The 19,627-nt window shown below is 50.9% G+C and overlaps 3 protein-coding genes across 3 annotated transcripts; 2 read left to right on the top strand and 1 right to left on the bottom strand.

Moving 5' to 3' along the window:
• The first annotated feature begins 3,278 nt into the window (after window positions 1-3,278).
• PHETA2 (PH domain containing endocytic trafficking adaptor 2) lies at window positions 3,279-6,494 on the top strand. Its single transcript, XM_058568248.1, has 2 exons — window positions 3,279-3,347; window positions 4,097-6,494. Exon 2 carries the CDS (start codon window positions 4,165-4,167, stop codon window positions 4,942-4,944), a length of 780 nt encoding a protein of 259 aa, XP_058424231.1. The 5' UTR covers window positions 3,279-3,347; window positions 4,097-4,164; the 3' UTR covers window positions 4,945-6,494.
• Window positions 6,495-6,668: 174 nt separating this feature from the next.
• SMDT1 (single-pass membrane protein with aspartate rich tail 1) lies at window positions 6,669-10,700 on the top strand. The gene is made up of 3 exons (XM_058568256.1): window positions 6,669-6,955; window positions 8,493-8,633; window positions 10,219-10,700. The coding sequence occupies exons 1-2, from the start codon at window positions 6,770-6,772 to the stop codon at window positions 8,628-8,630; spliced, it is 324 nt and encodes a 107-aa protein (XP_058424239.1). The 5' UTR covers window positions 6,669-6,769; the 3' UTR covers window positions 8,631-8,633; window positions 10,219-10,700.
• An 849-nt stretch (window positions 10,701-11,549) lies between these two features.
• Window positions 11,550-18,628, bottom strand: NDUFA6 (NADH:ubiquinone oxidoreductase subunit A6). Its single transcript, XM_058568255.1, has 3 exons — window positions 18,469-18,628; window positions 12,509-12,624; window positions 11,550-11,756 (listed from the first exon to the last, which is right to left on the bottom strand). The coding sequence occupies exons 1-3, from the start codon at window positions 18,605-18,607 to the stop codon at window positions 11,625-11,627; spliced, it is 387 nt and encodes a 128-aa protein (XP_058424238.1). The 5' UTR covers window positions 18,608-18,628; the 3' UTR covers window positions 11,550-11,624.
• Window positions 18,629-19,627: the final 999 nt, after the last annotated feature.

The following is a 19,627-nucleotide window of genomic DNA, read 5'->3' as shown; positions in this document are numbered from 1 at the left end:
CGCTCCGGGACTGGGAGTCCTCCGTGCCGCGGCTCCCCGCGAGGCTAGACCTTTCACCTCCGCGGGATCCCTGAGGGTCAGGATAGTACCTGGCACACTGTTGACGCTCAATAACTTGCTGTGGCGTGAATACCCGCTGCGGGCTTTCCTAGGAGGAAATGAGAATGCTGTGAAGCATGGTCCGTAGTAACAGCTCAAAAACGGCAGCGGAAGATGAATAGACCCCACGGAGAGGAACGGTGCGGGGGAGCAAACCAGGCGGAGGGCACAGCTCTTGCAAAGCCAGGAGGCTTTCCTCCCCTACCTGACACTCCGGCCACCGTTTATGCTTGCCCAGGCACTCTGCATATTCCTTCTCTCAGTCATGAAAAATTTATTGAGCAACTACTAGGTGCCACTTTATTCTCAGCACCTTCACTTGGATGGCCGCTGGGCATCTCAAACATAACGGGCCCCAAACAGAACACCTGCCACCTTCCATATCTCAGGTAATGGCATCTCTCCTTCCAGGTGCTCAAGCCAAAGCCTTGGAGTCCTCCTTACCTCCTCTTTCGCTCACTCCCCACGTGCAATCTCTCGGCAAACTCTGCACTCTCTACTTTCAAAACCCATCGTGAATCTGGCCACCTCTCACGACTCAGCCAGCCGCCACCACATCTTGCCTGGATTATTGCAGCAGCCTCCTCAGTGGTCTGCTTCCACTTACATTTATTCTCTCCTTTAAAACACAGCTCAGGTCACTCCTCACTCAAGACCCTGTGATGGCTGTTCATCTCAGCTGGAGTAACAGCCCTCACAGGTTCACACAGTCCCACCCTGCACATTCTCACCTGGTCTCCTACTGCTCTCCCCTCCTCACCACTGCCAGGCCCCAGTGGTCTCTTTGCAGTTCCTCAAACTCAACAGGCCTCAGGGCCATTGCACTAGCTGTTCCCTCTGCCTGGAATGCTCTCCCTCCAGATGTTGGCATGACTGGCTCCCTCAATTCCTTTCAGTATAAAACTGCAACCTTCCCACTCCCACAATTCCCACTCTCCCATACCCTGTTCTATATTTTCCACACCATTTATTACTTTCTAACACATTTATTGTGGTTTATATTATCAATTGAATAAAATTTAGTAGAAGAGAGGTAATAAACAGGCAATAAAAGCATGAGTGTAGGGAAGTTTTCTGCAGTGGTTAGTGCTATAATGAAAATACAACCCAGGGATGTGATGGAGACCAGAGAGTAGGCTACTTTACATGCATGGTTGGGGAGGGGACATCTGAGTTGAGACCTAATTGATGGGAAGGAGCCCTGAGGAGTTAGAGCTGAGAGGTGGGGGTGACAAGGAAGAGCGGTCTAGGCTGCAGGAACTGCAAGGGCAGAAGCTCTGAGGTGGGAGCCAGCGAGTTCGTGGGCAGACATTCTGAGCTCACCGGCCTCCAGGGCCCTCGGGAAGCCCCAGCCTCCTGCGTTTGGTTGTGTTTTCCTGCAACCTTCACCGCAGGCCGACCCACGGACCAAATCCAGGCAGAGGCTGGGGCCGCGGGTGGGCTGCAGGCCAGCGGGAGTGGCGGAACTAGAAATGGATGGTGCCCAGAAGCAGAGATGGGGCCGACCCCGGGGGCCTGGTGGGAAGCTCGGCTGGGCCTCGCGGGCTGGATAGGAGCCCGCCCAGAGGAGGCGCCCGGGGCCGAGGCCGTCCCAGGCTTGGCTCTGTGGGAGAAGTGGGCCGGGCGGGGAGAGGGCGACTGGAGAGGGGAAGAGAGGGGCTCGGAGTTCTCCGGGTGGGGGGCTGGGTTCGAGGCCCGCGGACGGCCTGAGGCGGGGCGCTGGGTTCAAGGCAGGTCCCGGCCTCTCGGGCCTCAGTTTCCCTCCCGCATGGATCAAGGGACGGCTTCACGGATCCTGAGGCCTGGTGAGTTCTGGGCGGGGAGGAGCGGGGGCGGTAACTGGCGCCGCCCGGGCGGGGTCTCCCGGCTCCCGCCGCCACGTTCGCGGCCTGGCGGAGGCGCGGGGTCCGGAGGCGGGATCGCCCCGGGGCGCGGCCGCCCCCACCCGACGGGCCGCCCTCCCGGCCTTCGGCGCTCGGCGGCGCGGAGGTGAGAGCGGACCCGGCGGGCTCGGGAGGAGGCGGCCCCGCGGAAGGCGTGGCCCGCGGGGACGTGGCGGCACAGCCCCACTAGCCGACGGGGAAACTGAGGCGGCAGCTGCACCCCGGGGAGTTCCCGATCAGGCGACCCCTGTTTCAGGGCGACAGCGGGTCAAGGGCCCACGCCCCAGCCCGCTGCTCCTTCAACAAAAGGATGCGAAAAGACGCGGTGCACCAGCCTCCCACCGGCTGTGCGGTCCGGGCCTCGCACCCCTGGGAGGGTTTGGGGGAGCGCCCTTCCCCAGGCACAGGGCGGGGGAGGGGGACAGCTCCGCGTGCTCCGACCCCGTCTCTGCGCCCCGTGCTGGGCCCGGGACGAGAGGTGAGGCCACTCCTGCAGCAAACATCTGTGGTCTCCTCCTCCTCCCCCGACCGCCGGTCTAGAGCGGCCCCTCCCCCATCCCAGGACCCTGCTTGTTTCTTTCCACAGCCCTTATCGTTATTGGTCCTTACGTTATTTATTAATTCATTTATTATTTTTGTCTGTTTGTTTATAGTGTGTCTCCCCCGGGACGTAGGCTCCGGGAGGGAGGGACTTTGTTTTGTCCACTATTGTATTCGCAGTTATTTCAACAAATACTTCCTGAGGGCCTCCCAGGGCCCTGCATGGGCTGGCTATTGGGGGTTATACAGAGAGCCAAGTCGAGTCCCGCCCTTGGCATTCTGGGGGTGGGGACAGCGCTGTAAACATAGAGAAGATCCTTGCCAGATGAAGGAAATGAAACAGACGTGAGGGCTGCCGGTTGCGTCATATCTTAAATGCAGGCCCTTGGTGATCAGGACCACCTTAACATAGTGATCAGGGCAGGCCTCTCAGATTAGGTGACAAATTAAAGCCCACAAATAAACAGTGTGACAAGTGCTAGAAGGGAAAAGCAGGAAGCTATGAGGCCACTTAGCTCTGACCTAGCCTCAGGGGACAGGGAGCTGAGGTCTGAAGAGTGATTGATGGTCAAGACCAGGGGACCCAGCCCCTAAAGTTGCTCTTAGGAGCCTGGCGTGGCTGGGTGGGTGGAGGGGTCAGGGAAGGCTTCCTGGAGGAGGTGGTGGTTTCACTGGGCCCCAAAGGCTGACTAGTTCTCATCCTTTAGGATGGGTTGACTGGGTTTGAGAATTGTTTTGCAGGTGCCTTGGGAACCACGTGGTCAAAGGGTTGAGCTGTGTGGCCCGACAAGAGAGACCCCTGCCCTCACCCAACAAGCTATGCTGGTAAGTGGGTCACTGCCAAGACTTGTCCCCAGAATGTGTGAAGGAATCAGGAGACGAAGCTCTGCTTCTCACTGGCCATGTGGCCTTGCATGGTTCACCTTCACTGCTCTGGGCCTCAGTTTTCCATGAGTCAGGAGGACAGTTAGATTAGGTGCCACTTATGATCTGTGTGACACCAACATTTAGTGGTTGAGCTTGAGGTTGTGCCATACTCACGTTTACTGAGCAGGTCCCCAGCTAAGCCCCCGCTGCTGGAGGAATGAGGCAGGCCTGCCCCACCCCACTGGCATCTGGCCCTGAAGGCTGCAGATTCTTACTGAAGGACAACTGTGCCATTAACAAATGAGAGGCCAGCAGGGGCCCAGGAGGGTCTGGGAAACCCTGGAGGTTTGGCTTCAGAGTTGGAGCTAAGGGGCCCCCAGATTAGGGGATGGTTTGAGCAAAATGGTTCCTATGGGTTTGGAGTCCATTTCAGCTCAGCTGAGGCCTGTTTCTTTGGATTTTACAAGCCACGTCAAAGCCCTGCCATACTTCCTGGTCTGATACAATCATAGTACCCTCTTCTCTGGGTCCTCTGATGTCCAGTTTTTTGCATGACCCTCACAACAATCCTTTGAGAGAAAAGGCAGGGGAGACTAGCCCATTTCACAGATGGAGACACTGAGAGCCTCAGGGCACACAGCAAATGAGTAGATGCCACAGGACTGGGGCCCAGGTCTCTTCCAGAGCCAGCACTTTTTTCCCCACAGGGCCAAGGGAGCTGCCTCCCTCTCTGATCTGCAGCCACCTCTCTCACCTCACAGTTCTTACGGGAGCCATGAAGCTGAACGAGAGGAGTGTGGCCCACTACGCACTGAGCGACTCCCCAGCAGACCACACGGGTTTCCTGCGCACTTGGGGGGGACCAGGGACTCCACCCACCCCCAGTGGCACTGGCCGAAGGTGCTGGTTTGTCCTCAAGGGCAACCTACTGTTTTCCTTCGAGAGTCGAGAGGGCCGGGCCCCGCTGAGCCTGGTGGTGCTGGAAGGCTGCACGGTGGAGCTGGCTGAGGCTCCTGTGCCTGAGGAGTTTGCCTTCGCCATCCGCTTCGACGCCCCTGGTGTGCGCCCACACCTGCTGGCGGCAGATGGGCCGGCGGCCCAGGAGGCGTGGGTGAAAGCGCTATCCCGGGCAAGCTTTGGCTACATGCGCCTGGTGGTGCGCGAGCTGGAAAGCCAGTTGCGTGATGCCCGCCAGAGCCTGGCGTTGCATCGCCACTCCTCCTGGAGGGCCGTTACCAGCCGCTGTAAGCCCCAGGCTCCTGACCGCTGGTCTCCGGGCCTGGAGAACGGCCACTCCCGCTCCAGGGATTGCAGTCCCACAGGGTTGGTTGAAGAACCGAGCAGCAGGCCAGCAGGGCGGGGCTTGGCTGAGTGGGAGTTGCAGGGCCCTGCCAACCTCCTCCTAGGGAGGGGACAGAGCCCTGTGTCCCCTGAGACCTCCTGCTTCTCTACCCTGCACGACTGGTATGGCCAAGAGATCATGGAGCTGAGGCAGGGATGGCTGCAGAGGGCCCGGGGGGCCCAGCCAGAATGTGAGGAACAGAATAGGCCCTGAGCCTTGGTCCTTTGGATTCTGCCTTCGTCCTGCTGGTCAGGACACCAGTGCCAGTGCTTTTTCAGGAGTTTAATGTTTACTCATTTCCAAAGTTGCTTTTTGAGGGGGGTTCTCTCCTTCCTGCTTTTTAGGCTTTCTCCAGGTTCCAGATCCACTCTTGTGCCTGGAGGGGACGGAGGTATCATTACTTCCAACCCCTTTATTTCCTGAGGCCCAGAGGTGGCTTGCTCAGCAGCCACAGAGCAAGACCCAAGTCTCCTGACTCTGTGCTGCGCTGCCCCTCTCTCAGAGGATATTAATGAAATGGAGGAAGTGGGGAATATTACATGGCCACAGGCCACCCTGACTTTCACCTACACGCCAAACTACAGCCATAATTTCCAACATGGTGAGTCTTGTGTGCATTTAAATACTACAAGTTGGCTGTACTGTTGACTTGAGGGACTGACCTTATCAGAGAATGTAGATTTATTGTGTCATGGGGGTTTCTGGGGCCCAGCTCTTTCTGAGTGGCAGAAGGGATTGCAGTCCCTCATGCGGGGTGTGGGTGGGGGCATGGGACCCCCATTCTGCAGTTTGGGAAGGGCCTTTTGGACGGAGAGGGCCTTTAGCCAATACAAAGGGATTTATTCTGCTCGGAAAGTGTTGGGGCCCATACTCTCTCCCTGGCTGCCCTGTTAACAGATGGTATTGGATGTTGCCCCAGGAGGGGCTCATAGCTTTTGTATGTCAGCAGAAATCCTTATGCTCTGTCCTCAGCAGCTAGCTCCTAGAGCTGCCAAGTGGGAAGCTAAAGAAGAGGTGGGGAGGCAGTGTGGCTCCCTGGGAAAGCTACTTTGGTTCCCAGTCCTGGGCATTCTAGGAGCTTGGGCACAGGATTCTCGGTACCCTGTGATAAACTATTCTCTCCTGACTGCTCCTGAAACTACCTGGGAACTCATTCACAGGCCTGCTTGTCACCCCGTGTGTACCTGCCAAGACCCTTTCACTGCTACTCTCACCAGCATCGGCCAAGTGTTTTCTTTGTCGTTTGTTCTGGGAGGCAAATTGGCTGGGTCCAAAGAGCTGAGCCCAGACTAGCTTGACACCCTAGGGGTATGGTGGCAGTGGCTGAATGGATGATTCAGAACCTGGTCGGAGACCCTGCCCCAAATACACACAACCTGCCCCTTCTTAGCCTCTCTCTCCCTTATGGGGGTCACAGGCAGCCTGATCAAGGCCTAGAGGCTGAGGCTCAGAGCCTCTTAGGGCCAGGACGCTGAGATGTGGCCCAGGATCCAGGACCCGTTCCTGCCTGGCTTGTTTCCCACAAAGAGGGGCCGCATTCCCACCCCTGTACAGGAGCCCACAGCCCACTGCACCTTGTTTTATACGCAGATACTCCAGGCTTTTATCTTTCTTATTGTTACTGTGTTTTTTATACGATTAAAACACTAAGTTTTTTTTTACTCATTTCGGTTCCTCAAGTTTATTTCAACGGCCACCTGAGGGCTGCTCTCTCAAGCCCTGGCTGTCCTGGGTGGGGAACAACGACAGAAATCTCAAGGCTTCACACGCAGGACACTAGCTGACGGCCCCACCCAACGCCCGGAAAGAGGGTGGGACTGGGGCATCGGCGCCATCCTCGTGACGTCACCACGTCGGGCCAGAGACAAATGCCTGTTTCCCATCGCAACAGGAACTAGGAGCACTGCGCAAAGTGGGAGGTTGGGCCTCTCGTCTGATCCCGAAAGCCTCGCGAGAATTGGGGCGGCGTTCTTCCCGAGGGCGTCACCGGGGCCAGGCAGTGGGGTTTGGGAGCCGGGCCTAGGGGCGGAGCTGGGAGATGGCTTCTGGAGCGGCTCGCTGGCTGGCATTGGCACCCGTCCGATCCGGGGCTCTGCGGAGCGGGCCGAGCTGGAGGAAAGGTGGAGATGTCTCCGCCGGACGAGGCGGTCCAGGTCGGAGCCTGGTGCCGTGGAGGTCAGTCATCGTTACTCGCAGCGGCGCCATTTTGCCCAAACCGGTGAAAGTGAGTGTCTGCATGGAGGCGGGGCGAAGGGGCTGAGGCCAATCATTGTGGGGAGTGTGTGTGTGTGTGTGTGTGTGTGTGTGTGTGTGTCAGCGCTGATTGACAGGAGCAAAGACCAATCCTACTACCTGCTTAGATCGGAAGACGGATCAAGGACAAAGTTTTGCGCTAATGTGCGGCTAATTTTGACAGACGGGAGGAAATGGACGAGAGAGATCCCGGTGTTGAGCTGGGTGCTTGGAGACAGAAGATGGGGGAAGAGCCGAGAAAGACGGGGTTTTGCACTAGCTTATCGTGAGGAGCGTGGTGCCCTAGTTCTGCGGAGCCAGAAGACTCGGCTTTTTGCATCTAATACAGACAAGTCACATAACCTCTGTGCCCTGTCTGCTTCAAGAGTTGATGGGATGAAATAACGAATTGTGAAAGGACTTTATAAATAAAGGATACGTAGGACAGGCCTTATCTTTTTATGAGTTTTGACCTAGTATTTAATTCATGTGATTTGCGACCTGAGAGGTGTGCAATCGTCTGAGGTTTAAATCCTGAGAGGTGTGCAGGGAATTATTATAGTCACTGTTTTTACAAATGAAGAATCGGGCCAGAGCGGTCCAGCCAGTTTCCAAAGCTAGCAGCTCAGTTAGGTCCTGGAATCCAGGGTTCTTGGGGGTACAACCCCCACCAGGTCCTGTTTTTTCCGCCGCTGAATGCTATCACATGCCCTCAGTATCCTTGGGTTTTTCTAAGTAAAATGGAAACACTCCCTTATAATCCAACAAAAATTTGCTTTTTGACTCCAGAGCTGTGTGGGAGTTGAAAAACAAAAACAAGTTCTTTTAAAAATAGGCTAGCTCACACAGACAAGTGAGTTCAGGGTTGTTTCAAAGCAAGAAGCAGGAAGGTGTGGGGTCCATGTTGGGGAAGAGCTGCCTTATAAAAAGGCGTAGCTAAACTTTTTTTCTTTTTGAAACTCCAGGAAAATACGAGATGTTGAGCTTTTACTGAAACTCCCAGTCCTTCTAAATAGCTAGTCTTGTAGTGTAAAGACATGCTCACTTTTCAAAACACACTTGTTTCTAAAATTTAATGTGGTGAAATCAAATTTCTCAGGCACCGGGGAACCTGTTCAAGAACTGTATAGAATATCCCTTCATACTACATCTTTCTGTAATCCGTTTTCATGTGTTTTAGTGTCTAATTGAAGTAGAGCTGAACTCTACTTGCAGAGTCCAGCTCTCTTAGTACTTTCTCACCTGTTTGTCTGTAGGTATCTGCGAGTAGTTACCAGGTTGTGCCCAAATTTTTAGATGTCTGGAGTGCCTAATACTTTTCTTTCCAGTATCTACTTTGATTGCCATAACAGTCACTCTATCTCTTCTGTTTATTTTTCTTGCTCTGAATTTTTCCAAGGACTTTAAAATGAAGTTGCTTATGATGGGTCTGGGATCCACAGGAGGGAATGCCCCTAAGAGGGCCAGGCCTTCTGTAGTCCTGCTGCTGTCAGCTCGGAGCTCACAGCCGTTGCTCTGACCCCCCGCAGATGTCCTTCGGCCTCCTCCGCGTGTTCTCCATTGTGATCCCCTTTCTCTATGTCGGGACGCTCATTAGCAAGAACTTTGCTGCTCTACTTGAGGAGCATGACATTTTTGTCCCAGAGGATGATGATGACGACGACTAACAGGTAAGACTTGCTTTTCCCCCTACGTGGACCAGGAGCAGAAAGTGGGGTGGAGCATCTGAAGTGTGATGCAGTTTGGCCTGATAGCAGCATTTGGACACTTGAAACAGCAAGTAGCTAATGTTTTTATTTTGCATTTTCTCTATGTTGGATGAAGGAAACCATCTTACTTACAAATCACTGGATCTCTTCCAACTAGGTTGGATCCCAGCCAGCCTTTTCATTTGTCCTTTATGTACCCTCAATCTCTCAACCCACAAATTTTCTTGACAATATGCCATACATACACATCACAAACATCTTCATTTCAGTGTTCCACACTGAAATTTAGAAACTGCAGATCCTCACCATGGTCAGCTCTGGTTACCAAGCTCTGCACTAGTGCAGCCTGGGTCCTGCACTGCTCACAAACCCTTCCCCCAGTGTCAGTCCCATTCAGCTTCCTTGTGTTGACTGCTGGTGGTGATGTGCTGCATGGCTGTATTACTGTCATAGATAAGGACACTCGTGACTCCCTAGCCTGGCATTCAGGGCTTGCCCTGATCTGGTTGCACCTGTTATTCTAGCCTCATCTATATTCCCAACCACACACCTGTCCCCATTATTCACCATTTTTTTTTTTTTTTTTTTTTTGGTGAGGAAGACTAGCCCTGAGCTAACATCCATTGCCAATCCTCCTCATTTTGCTGAGGAAGATTGGACCTGGGCTAACACCTGTGCCCATCTTCCTCCACTTTATATGGGACGCCACCACAGCATGGCTTGAGAAGTGGTGCGTCAGTCCGCGCCTGGGATCCGAACGCGCAAACTCTGGGCTGCCGAAGTGGAGTGTGCACACTTAACCGCTATGCCACTGGGCTGGCCCCCTTCACCATTTCTTGAATTACCTATACTCTTTCTCCCAAGCATTGGCTCACTGTTCCTCCCACTTGGAAAGCTATTTCCCACTTCTCTGTCGTATTTCCACCAATTCTTCATTGTCTTTGAAGTCTTCCCGCATCCCTCCATTTGAAAGTGACTGCTCCTGGGCTGGCCCGGTGGCGCAGGTGGTTAAGTGCGCGGGCTCCGCTGTGGTGGCCCGGGGTTCGCCGGTTTGGATCCCGGGCGCGCACCGATGCACCGCTTGGCAAGCCATGCTGTGGCGGTGTCCCATATAAGATGGAGGAAGATGGGCATGGATGTTAGCCCACGGCCAGTCTTCCTCAGCAAAAAAGAGGAGGATTGGCAGATGTTAGCTCAGGGCCGATATTCCTCACCAAAAAAAAAAAAAAGAAAGTGACTGCTCCTTCCTCTGACTGACCAGTACCTCTCTTGTGACACTCAGTATTATGTACTTAAACACCTACACACACCCCAAACGCCACTAGACTATGAACTTCTTGGTGGCAGGGAACATGTTTTTTATACCTTTGGGCCCCAAGCGCCTGGCCTATGGTGAATGCTCAGTAATGTATGAATGAATAATCAAACGTCCTCAAAACTGCCTTTCTCCTCGTGTTTGGTAGAACCACTCTGTGGAATTCTCTTTGGGTATGTGGATAGATGACTGCTCTGTTGCCGACTTCACTGCTGCTTTCCTTTCTTACAGGGCATGAAAGAAGTACAGAAGGGAGAAAACCCTACCTTAATTAAGAAATGGTGATGCTCACAGCCTCGCCTCCTCCCCTATCAGCAGAAGGGCACAGGGAAAGCCCTCAGCCTCCCAACTCCAGTGAAGCCTCCTGCATGGTCTGTGACCACACCCCAGATCCCCAGGCTCTAGGCGGTTCCCTGAGATGTGCTGTCCACTGAGCACAATCAGATTATGAATGAACGAATAAACATCAGCTCTGTATGACTAAGTGATGGCTGAAATTTCTCAGCATGAGCAGGCTCTAGTTGTTGCGGTTTCTTGTCTTGGCTGGCCTTTCTCTCTCAGCTGATATATAGGCCTTTGATTTACAATCCTGGATCTCCTGGCCCCTATGGATCCATAATTATGGGGGCCTGGGACCTATTCTCATTATTTACAAAAGCGCAACACAAACTGTTTTCCCTCAATAAAGCTCAAGCTTTTTTTATGTTGAGGAACACTGGCTAATTGTCACATGCCAATCATAAGGAGCTTTGACTGTTAGTTTAAAACTACTTGAGAAATATCATTATTAGAATGATTCTTTCAAAACTCGGTTTCCTTAGATGAAAAGATAATAAAGGGACTGTTGGTGTTGAAAAATTTGGGAATCCTCGGGTGGTTGTACCTACAGATACTGACCCCTTTCTCCAGCATTTAGACTGTCCAGGGACAGAACGGAGAAGACTACCATCCAAAGCAGAGCTCAATTCTTTAACGTGGGCCAACATTTATTCTCCTGTCACCTTAGAGCTACACCCGAGCTTGCAAAAACAGTAGGAATATTTATGTTCCCTGTATGTGCACTGAACAGCTGTGTCCCAAGCCGGATGCCTAATTGAGGAGGAAGTTAATTTCATTTGAAGGGCCGGTGCTTGTTGCAAGTAGAGGGACTAGACTTCTGAACAGCCATTTCCTTCAGGACCCAGGGAAAAAGAGCCCAGCCTGTCAGCTCTACTTCTGTGCTGCTTAGTACTACTCTGATGCCTCTCCAACAGCAAGAGCTGGCTAATTGTGGATAATGTGTGCTGTGACACAAAGCTGTCTAATCCTGGAATTAACGAAATCATCCAGCCTCATACCCAGTATGACAGTTTCTGAGCAGATGGCCTCATCCTTCCTGTTTACCAACATGCGAGGCTCTGAGAAAAAGAATCCAATCTAATTTACAGGAAACACCACACTTCAGGAAAAGGGAAAGAAGAGGTGGTGTGTATGCCAAGACCCCACTCGTTCAGGCAAAAAGTGAGAGAGACTGCAGAAACAGTGCTTCCCATTGGTTCACCAATGGAATTCTGTCATGAATATATGACCATCATATATTGATTTATTTGTGCTCTAAAGTATTTAAATATCAGCATGCACCTTTCCACTGAGTGACTTCATGGGTCATGGCCAACATAGAACTTGGACAGGAAATCCTTTGGCCTTGGCGCTTCTGTTTCATGGAAGAACCGCATAATATGTGTCCGCTGCTTCCACACTTTAATCGTTTCCTCCAGTTCCATCTTTCCCTGCAAAAGTGAGGGGAGAGGTCTTCAGTCAGCATGGTCAAGTGGAAGGAATACAGCACTGAAGGCCAACATTGTATTCTTTGCTCTGGCACTGACTTGTTGAGTGACCTTCGGCAAGTAACACACTGTCTAGAACACAGTTTCTGCATCTGGAAAATGAGGTAGTTGGACTAAATGATCTCTGAGGCCTTTCATATATTCTTGAACTCTGTGGCTAACTGGTCCTAAGAGGAGAGACTTCCAGGTCAACAGGCCTCTGCCTTATGAATGCCTAATCTGACTGGCTTAACTTATGTTTTTGCTTAACATTTCTTCCATGTTACGTACTGGTCCGTGCTGAAGCTCCCATTGATGCTAACATGACTGACCAGAGAGACAGAATCAGGGCCAGGATTTGACCCCATTTATACAGGACTCAGTCAACCAGCCTGCCTCTTCTAGCTGTAAGCTGGCAACCAGGTGAAGCAGTCACTTCAAAGGATGAGGTTCAAGAACAGTTCAGATTTTCCTCTCTATATCTTTTTTTTTAGTTATATAATGCAAGCCGCAATGGATTTTCCCTTGAACTATCTTATAATCTGCTTAACCAGGTGGTAAACTCCAAGTTCAACTGTTCCTTTTGAAACAATAAGCAACTGTTGCTGATCCAGTAGTTTCTTTTTAAACTTGGAGACAAAATGTTCATCTGAGGAGACTGAAAAGCTCCAGACAAGTTGGCTGCTCTTTTAAATTGGTCAGGGAGAGTCATTTACCTTAATGACCAGAAGATCAACTACCCTGGGGTCCATGACATGGGCATTCTTCATAAACATTTCTCGGACTTTGTCCCGTCCCTGTTTCACAGAGATGTCTAGCTGGAACAAGTGCACTAGAGAGAAAATGTGATTCAGGGTAGAAATTATATGGTTAAAACATGTTACTTCAAAACAGAGTCAATGGATATTCATTGAACATGTACAGGTTGCCCATTCATTCCATTCACCAAATATCAGCCTGACCCTAAGCTAGATGCTTGAGGATGCAAAGAAGTGTGAGACATGGCATCTGCTCTCAAGGAGCTTACATTTTGTTTGGGGAGACAAGACCACTGTGTTTGAAGAGGCAGTATAGCAGAGTTTTAGAGTTTAAGGGTTCAAATCCCAGCTCTCATTTATCAGCTATAATCCTGTGTATGTTAAGTTCTCTGTGCCTTAATGCATTTATTTATGAGTGAAATGAGGACAATAATAGCACATACAACTCCAGAGCTGTTGTAAGGATTCTATGAGATAACGCAAAATGCTTGGAATGGTGCCTGGCAGGGAATAAAGCTCTCAATAAATTAGCATTATTATTATATGGAACAATTGGCAAAAGATGATGGGGTTGAAATTAACATAAACTGATGTGATGTAGGTTTGTGCACCACACAAACTTACAGTTGAGGAAGATTGCTGAGGGTTTGTGCAGGTAGGGAAGGATTCAATCCAGCAAGCAATTACTAACATATTAGGTTACTCAGGGGAAGGAGAGAGTTTAAGATGTAGCTTGTGTCCTCTAGGTCTTATATTCTAGTGGAGGGATAGCTGTCCATGAATTCAAACATAAAATTACAATATTCAGCAATCCCTGATGAAGTAAGTGCCTGAAATAGTGCCCCTGGCCTTTGGATGAGGCATATGGATGTCCTTTGAAAATGAGGTTTTAGTCATTCGTATTCTCATCCCTGGCAGTCAGCCCTCAGTGAATTTGCTGATGACAACAAGGGCATGAACAGAACCTTGTGTTGTAGGTGGAATAAGGATAGCAAGAGGGGCACACTAGGCTGAGGGGACACCATAAGCAAGGCTCACAGGCTGGGGTGAGCACTGTGGGAGGAAGGAGACCAGGGTGCCCATCTGGTGAGGATACCTTGTGTTGTGGCCATTCCTGTGACAGAGAATGACCACAACCAGCTCTGAAACCACTATTTAGGGCTATTTAGTGACTGAATTAATCAACAGTAAAGCTTGGGGGCCAGCCCTGTGGCTTAGCGGTTAAGTGCGTGCACTCCGCTACTGGCAGCCCGGGTTCAGATCCCGGGCGCGCACCAACCCACTGCTCGTCCGGCCATGCTGAGGCCGCGTCCCACATACAGCAGCTAGAAGGATGTGCAACTGTGACATACAAGTATCTACTGGGGCTTTGGGGAAAAAAAGGAGAATTGGCAATAGATGTTAGCTCAGAGCCAGTCTTCGTCAGCAAAAAGAGGAGGATTGGCATGGATGTTAGCTCAGGGCTGATCTTCCTCACAAAAAAAACCCAAAACAACAACAAAAAACAATAAAGCTTGAATCTTTAATTATACTCATAACTTAGTGACAGTGATAGAAAAATAAAGCTTCTACTGAGGGAAATAGCACACCATGCTGCAAAGACGTTTCTGATCCAAGCAGAGAATAAGCAATAGCAGAAATCTAATAATAGGAGAAATTGCATCCCAGCTTTGTAGGCAAGTGTTAACAGAGAGGACAGAGGATCACTCATACTAGAAAGAGCTCAGTATCCCGTGGTATGCTGGAGCAGGCTCTCATGGGGAGCCAATCATACACAGGTCTTCCCAAATCTGCCCTCGCTGACTTCACTTTCGTAGCTGAAAATCAACTAGGGTGGGAGGATTTATACCATGGAAAATGGTAAACATTATCAATCGGGTGTTTCCTCCAGAGAGCTGGTTGTTAAACGCTACTGTCAGAATCATATTAGGAATTTTAGAAAAGAGCAAACAAAGGGACAATAAGAGAGACACAAAAAACAAATGCAAACTAATATGGATCCTGGAATTTAGAATCTTACCACTTGAGAGGAGTGAGGCCTAGAGCACTGTGGGGCCTTGCCTGAAGTCATACTACTGGTCCCTGGCAAACGTGGGCCTGGAATCCTGGTTGTTTACTGTGCTTTTAAATTTATAATTGGTTCTGTTTTAAGGAAAGGAATATGGGGAATCTTCCCTGCTATTAGTGCTTACTTTTCCTGCATTTTTATATTAGATTCCTGCCCAACCTTGGGAGAAAAAACAAGGTGCCTCTAGGCATACTCAGGGAACTGGTGCCCATCGCTCCTGTTCCTCATGACCTGAACCACACACAAGGGCACTGGGTGTATGAATCTTCTCCTCAGGAAAATGTTCACAGGCAGTTTTGCTTACAATGTCAGTTCACAGATCCCTGAATGCCTCTCCTCCAAGGTTAAGAACCCTTGTCTCTAGAGAGACAAATTCCATAGCTTTGTCCTAGGCTCCCTCCTCCCATGCTAACCCCCTTGAACACCCCTCCACAGTGAGAAAGGCTGCAGGAAGGCAAACAGGAACAGCCTAAGCTATAGCTGCTGAATTGTTCTTTGGTCTAAATTGGTGGTTCTCAAACTAGTGATGATTTTGCACCCCTCCCCCTGAATATTTGGTAATGTCTGGAGGCATTTTTGGTTGTCACAACTAGGAGGGGAGTGCTACTGGCACGTAGTGGGTCAAGGCCGGGCATGTTGGTAAATATCCTACAATGCACAGGACAGCCCCCATAACAAAGACTTACTCAGCACAAATGCAGCTGTTGAGAAACCCTAGTGTAAATCAATTCCAACTGTTCTTCAACTCACAGATTCCTGGCTTATTCTTTGAACCCTGAATATTTAACTTTCAATTTAAAAAAATCTGAGACACTCAAAAGGAAGATATGGAAGTGCCCCTTTTGGATGAAGGTGACTTTACCATGGTCTCTATGTGTTTTCCCAAAGTTTAAGGCTTTTCTGAGTCAGGAAGGCTCTGACAGATTAGGAAGGGTGACATTGATATGGTTCTCAGCTCTTTGCTCCAATTCATTTTGGTAGCATTCATACCAGGCACCGGGAGATCCTCAGATGCAAAGGCAGCATGGTGTAATGGAAAAGAGAATGGGATGGAGGTCAAAGAGCGAGGTAAGGTCTCCACACCATTATGAGCTATGACCTTGTCTGGGGTATAGGCTTTTCAGCCTGTTTCCTCATCTAAAAAATAGAAAATAACCTTCACAGGAATGAGGTGAAATTCAAGTGACAACATCTTGTAAACAGTAAAACATTGATACAAATGTTAACTGTTAAAAATTTCAGCACTTATTTCCCATACCTCTACTATATTTTGGGTTCTAATGATCTGGTTATATGCCTATCTTCCTGACTAGATGATAAGACCCTTGAAGGCAGGGTTGTGTTTTATTCACTTTTGTATCTCTCTAGGTACCTAGTACTGACCCTATAGTCCAAGAGGTACTCAGTGAAATGGAAATTAAATGAATGAATAGTTTCTATACAGTCTCCTGTTATGCTGTAACCAGCAAGCAGCATGTAAAATTTTTTCAAAGGAGGTATTCAAAGGCGGTTCTGTTCCTGTGTTCCCATGCCAAGGCAGCCACCACCCAGGCAAATGGCACTCTACACATGCAGCATAACTGGGTTCTGTGAGATTCAGGGAATACTACAGCAGGAGCTAAGAGCCAGGTGTAACAGCTGGACAGTCAGCCTCTGAAGTCTGGCTTTTCTACTTACTAACTGTGTGACATAAGACAAGCTCATGTACCTCAGTTTTCTCATCTGTAAGACAGGGAAACCATTAGAGCCTACCCTATAATAAGGCAATGTAAAGTATTTAGCATAGTGCTGGGCCATATGTATGCATTTCAATAAATGTTAGTTATTATCAATACTATTACTTATTCCCAATCCTCGGTTCAGTTCCTTAGCTGGAGTCCCAATCATGGATAGCATGACACCAGTGTAGACACAGGCCTGAGTAACTGACCAGCTACAGATCACTGATCCTTCCTATAAAGGTATACTGCCCCCCTGACCCCATTTTTTCTCTGCTCTCTAGGATCCTGTAACCCCCTGCCTTTTCCTCCTCCTCTCAGGACCCTTCTGACTCTGGGATTATCTTCTCAAACAGTATTTGAGGGAAGGTCCTGGGAGCAGATGGTTTAGAAAGAGCTGGCTCCTGCCGGTGGATATCTGGGTTCTATCCTCAACTTAGCCATTGATTTTCACCCTTCACAAACTACTCTTCCTGCGTCTGGGTCTTGTTCCCCACCTCCTGCTCCTCCCTGCAACAAGAAAGGGTTCTGGGCACACATACAAGTATTCTACTAGGCAAACACTATATGTTTAAACATCTGAATTTGAATACACACTCCAACACACGCTTGCGACTGTCACCTGTCCTCTGAAGGCATTTGAATTTGCAGTCCCTGACCCAGCAGTTCACTTAAGTCTCTCCCATCCTAGTATCCTGTGGGTTTAAGTTCTGGTCTTCAGCAATCTCTCAAAAAGTCAGCTTGAGGACAGGGACACTGTGGAGCAGACACAGTTCTCATACATCAGAGAACTGGGTTCTGCAAGGAGGCTCCTGCTAGGGTAAGCCCTATAAATAGCAATGACAATAATAATAACGATAAAAACAACAGTAGCACCCCACAATTAATGAACGCCTCAGTGCCAGGCCCTATCCTAAGCACTTTAGATACATTAATCTACTTAATACTGTAACTCTCTGAAGAAGGTACTATTATTATCCTCATTTTGCAGATGAGGAAACTGAGGCACAGCGAGATGAAATAACTTGCCCAAGGTCACACAGCTAGTAAGGGGCAGGGCCTGGAGGCAAGTCCATGCAACCACCACATTCCACGGCTTCTCACACACAGGCAGGGAAGTGGCAGCCCTGAGGGGTGCTATGGTGCTCCAGCTTGCTTAAAAACACCTTCTCTCTCAGACTAGCAGTGATGGTCTACATTAAAGCACACTAAAGCAACAAAATAACACAATATCTACAGTCCCTGATATTGGTACTGCCCGTGACAGTTTAGATGGGATTTTCCCCAACGTTTCTTTCATCAGGTGCTCTGAGCAGCACTGACGGGGATGCCAAGATAAGAAAAAGTACAGTCTCTGCACCCGAGGAGCTTGTTTTAATCCTTCAGGTTAACAGACTGGTTCTCCGACATCTAAGCGAAGGCAGGGGTTCTGAGGAAGTAGGGGGCAAGCCAGCAGGAGATAGGAGTAGGAGTTCCTAAAGAATACTAGGGGCAAGGAGAATATAGGGAGCAAGGCGTGGGGGACTGGAGAGAGGGGCAGGACATCTCACCTGCAGGGACTGTAAAGGCACCACTGATTTATGGATGACCTTGGGAAAGCCACTTCCCTTCTCCGGTTAAGTTTCTTTTTTTGTGGGGGATGTGGGAACCAGATGATCGCTCAAATCTTACAGCCTCTTGGGTTATACAACCTACGGGCGTCTGTAAATATGTTCTGGAATTCTCGAGTTGACTTGGGGTTCCAGACCGACCCACCACGGGGTAGCTCTGGGCCTTGGGCGCGTCACTTGACCTCTCGGTGCCTCAGCTGCCTCCTCTATAAAATGAGTATGTCACCGACAGTCCCTGCTCTCCCTCCCGGGGTTTCACTAAGAATTACAGGGGATCATAGGAGCTAAATCGCCGAGGGCGCCTAGAAGCGCGGTGCGGATGCTGGGAACGGCTGGTGTGACCCCGGCGCCGCCGCCAGGTTGGGTCCACCAAAGCTCGAATGACTCTCCTCCCCTGAAGCACACGGAATCGCCTCTGCCCAAGCTGGTAACCTCAGCTCGGCCCGGGAGAAATCGGGGGCCGGGACGGCTGCGACCTTGGGGGGCTGCCTCCGGGGCCCCGCGTGCGCCGTTGCCTCTCACCGGTGTTCGGCACCTCCCGGTACCAGGCGCGGTAGAGCTCGCGCACCCTCCGCTTGGCCTCGTTCATGTCCCCACTGAAAATGGGCTTCACCGAGGTGCCGGCTGCAGCAGCAGCCCGCCGGAGGCCGCTCGCCGCCATCTTGCTAAAGAAACCGCCTCCCAGCCCCACCCCCTTTTCAACTCGCGAGCGTGGCGGAGGAACGAATATCTTTTGTCATTGGCTAAAATTAAACGTCACGCCCCCAAGCCCCAGGGGTGGGCGGGAGGACGGCTCTGGGGCTCCCTGATTGGCTGGAGAGGCTCTATGGGTGGGAGAAGAGCGGCTGCTGGCGGCTGCGCATGCTCATCTGCGGAAACGCCCTCTCGGCCGTTGGTCGTCCTGACCGTCGCCCTGCGCCGTCGTCAGGGGGCGCTCGGGCCGTAGGCTGGCGGCTGGGCGGGTAGCTGGCGCGGTGCCGTGGAGCTGCTGCCTGGCCTCCGCGGCTCTGGTTTGGTGGCGCCCGTTGGCTCGTTGGCCTCGCAGAGCTTCCTCGGTCACTCCCCGGGCTGGCCCCAAGGTGACGGCTGAGGCAGATCATGGCGCCTGGGCTGCCTGGCGCTGTCCTGACCCCTATGCAACTTTTCCGCAACAACATTTTTTTTTTTAATAAACCAACTCTTTTTGAAGCGCGGTATAGATATGAAAGCGCTCTCCCGGCCTGTAGCTTCTCGGTGTTTCTCCACAGCCCGGGAGGTAGGTTATATCATCAGCCCCATTTCCGAAAAACACATTTTCATCCCAAACTCTGGATCTCTGTGGAAAAACAGCCCAGAATCTTGGAGCTGGAAGAACCTTAAGTCGTCCATTCTGGGCCTCGCTCTCTTTCCGGGCGTTTTTCTACTGAAGTTCTCTGAACGTCAGGGGAGCCTAGAAGTGTAAAGGGAGAGGTAGCAGCTGGCAGCACACAGCCCTGCACTGATGTTTTACCTGCCTTTAATCTCGCAGATCAGGTCGGTACCGTTAGCATCCCGATTTTACAGGTGAGGAAACTGCGGTGGTGCAGAGTCTAGGTCACTTCCCATGTTAGGTGGCCCCCCCAAATCGACCCCGGCCTGGGGCTCACGGTGTTTTCTGGAAGTGCGGTTGACGGGCACCTCGCGAGTGCTGGGGCAGGAGGAG

The sequence above is a fragment of the Diceros bicornis genome, chromosome 25 (assembly GCF_020826845.1).
Source record: "Diceros bicornis minor isolate mBicDic1 chromosome 25, mDicBic1.mat.cur, whole genome shotgun sequence".
Lineage (NCBI taxonomy): Eukaryota > Metazoa > Chordata > Mammalia > Perissodactyla > Rhinocerotidae > Diceros > Diceros bicornis.
The sequence above is the reverse complement of the archived record's forward strand: the minus strand, read 5'-3'. Positions and strand labels throughout refer to the sequence as shown.

Excerpts from the sequence above, each read along its gene's own strand:
- PHETA2 (XM_058568248.1), top strand. The coding sequence starts at position 4,165 with ATGAAGCTGAACGAGAGGAGTGTGGCCCACTACGCACTGAGCGACTCC.
- SMDT1 (XM_058568256.1), top strand. The coding sequence starts at position 6,770 with ATGGCTTCTGGAGCGGCTCGCTGGCTGGCATTGGCACCCGTCCGATCC. Across the intron at positions 6,956-8,492 it reads TTTTGCCCAAACCGGTGAAA|ATGTCCTTCGGCCTCCTCCG; the intron begins GTGAGTGTCTGC and ends GACCCCCCGCAG.
- NDUFA6 (XM_058568255.1), bottom strand. The coding sequence starts at position 18,607 with ATGGCGGCGAGCGGCCTCCGGCGGGCTGCTGCTGCAGCCGGCACCTCG. Across the intron at positions 12,625-18,468 it reads CCGGGAGGTGCCGAACACCG|TGCACTTGTTCCAGCTAGAC; the intron begins GTGAGAGGCAAC and ends TTTTCTCTCTAG. Across the intron at positions 11,757-12,508 it reads TTGATCTTCTGGTCATTAAG|GGAAAGATGGAACTGGAGGA; the intron begins GTAAATGACTCT and ends TCACTTTTGCAG.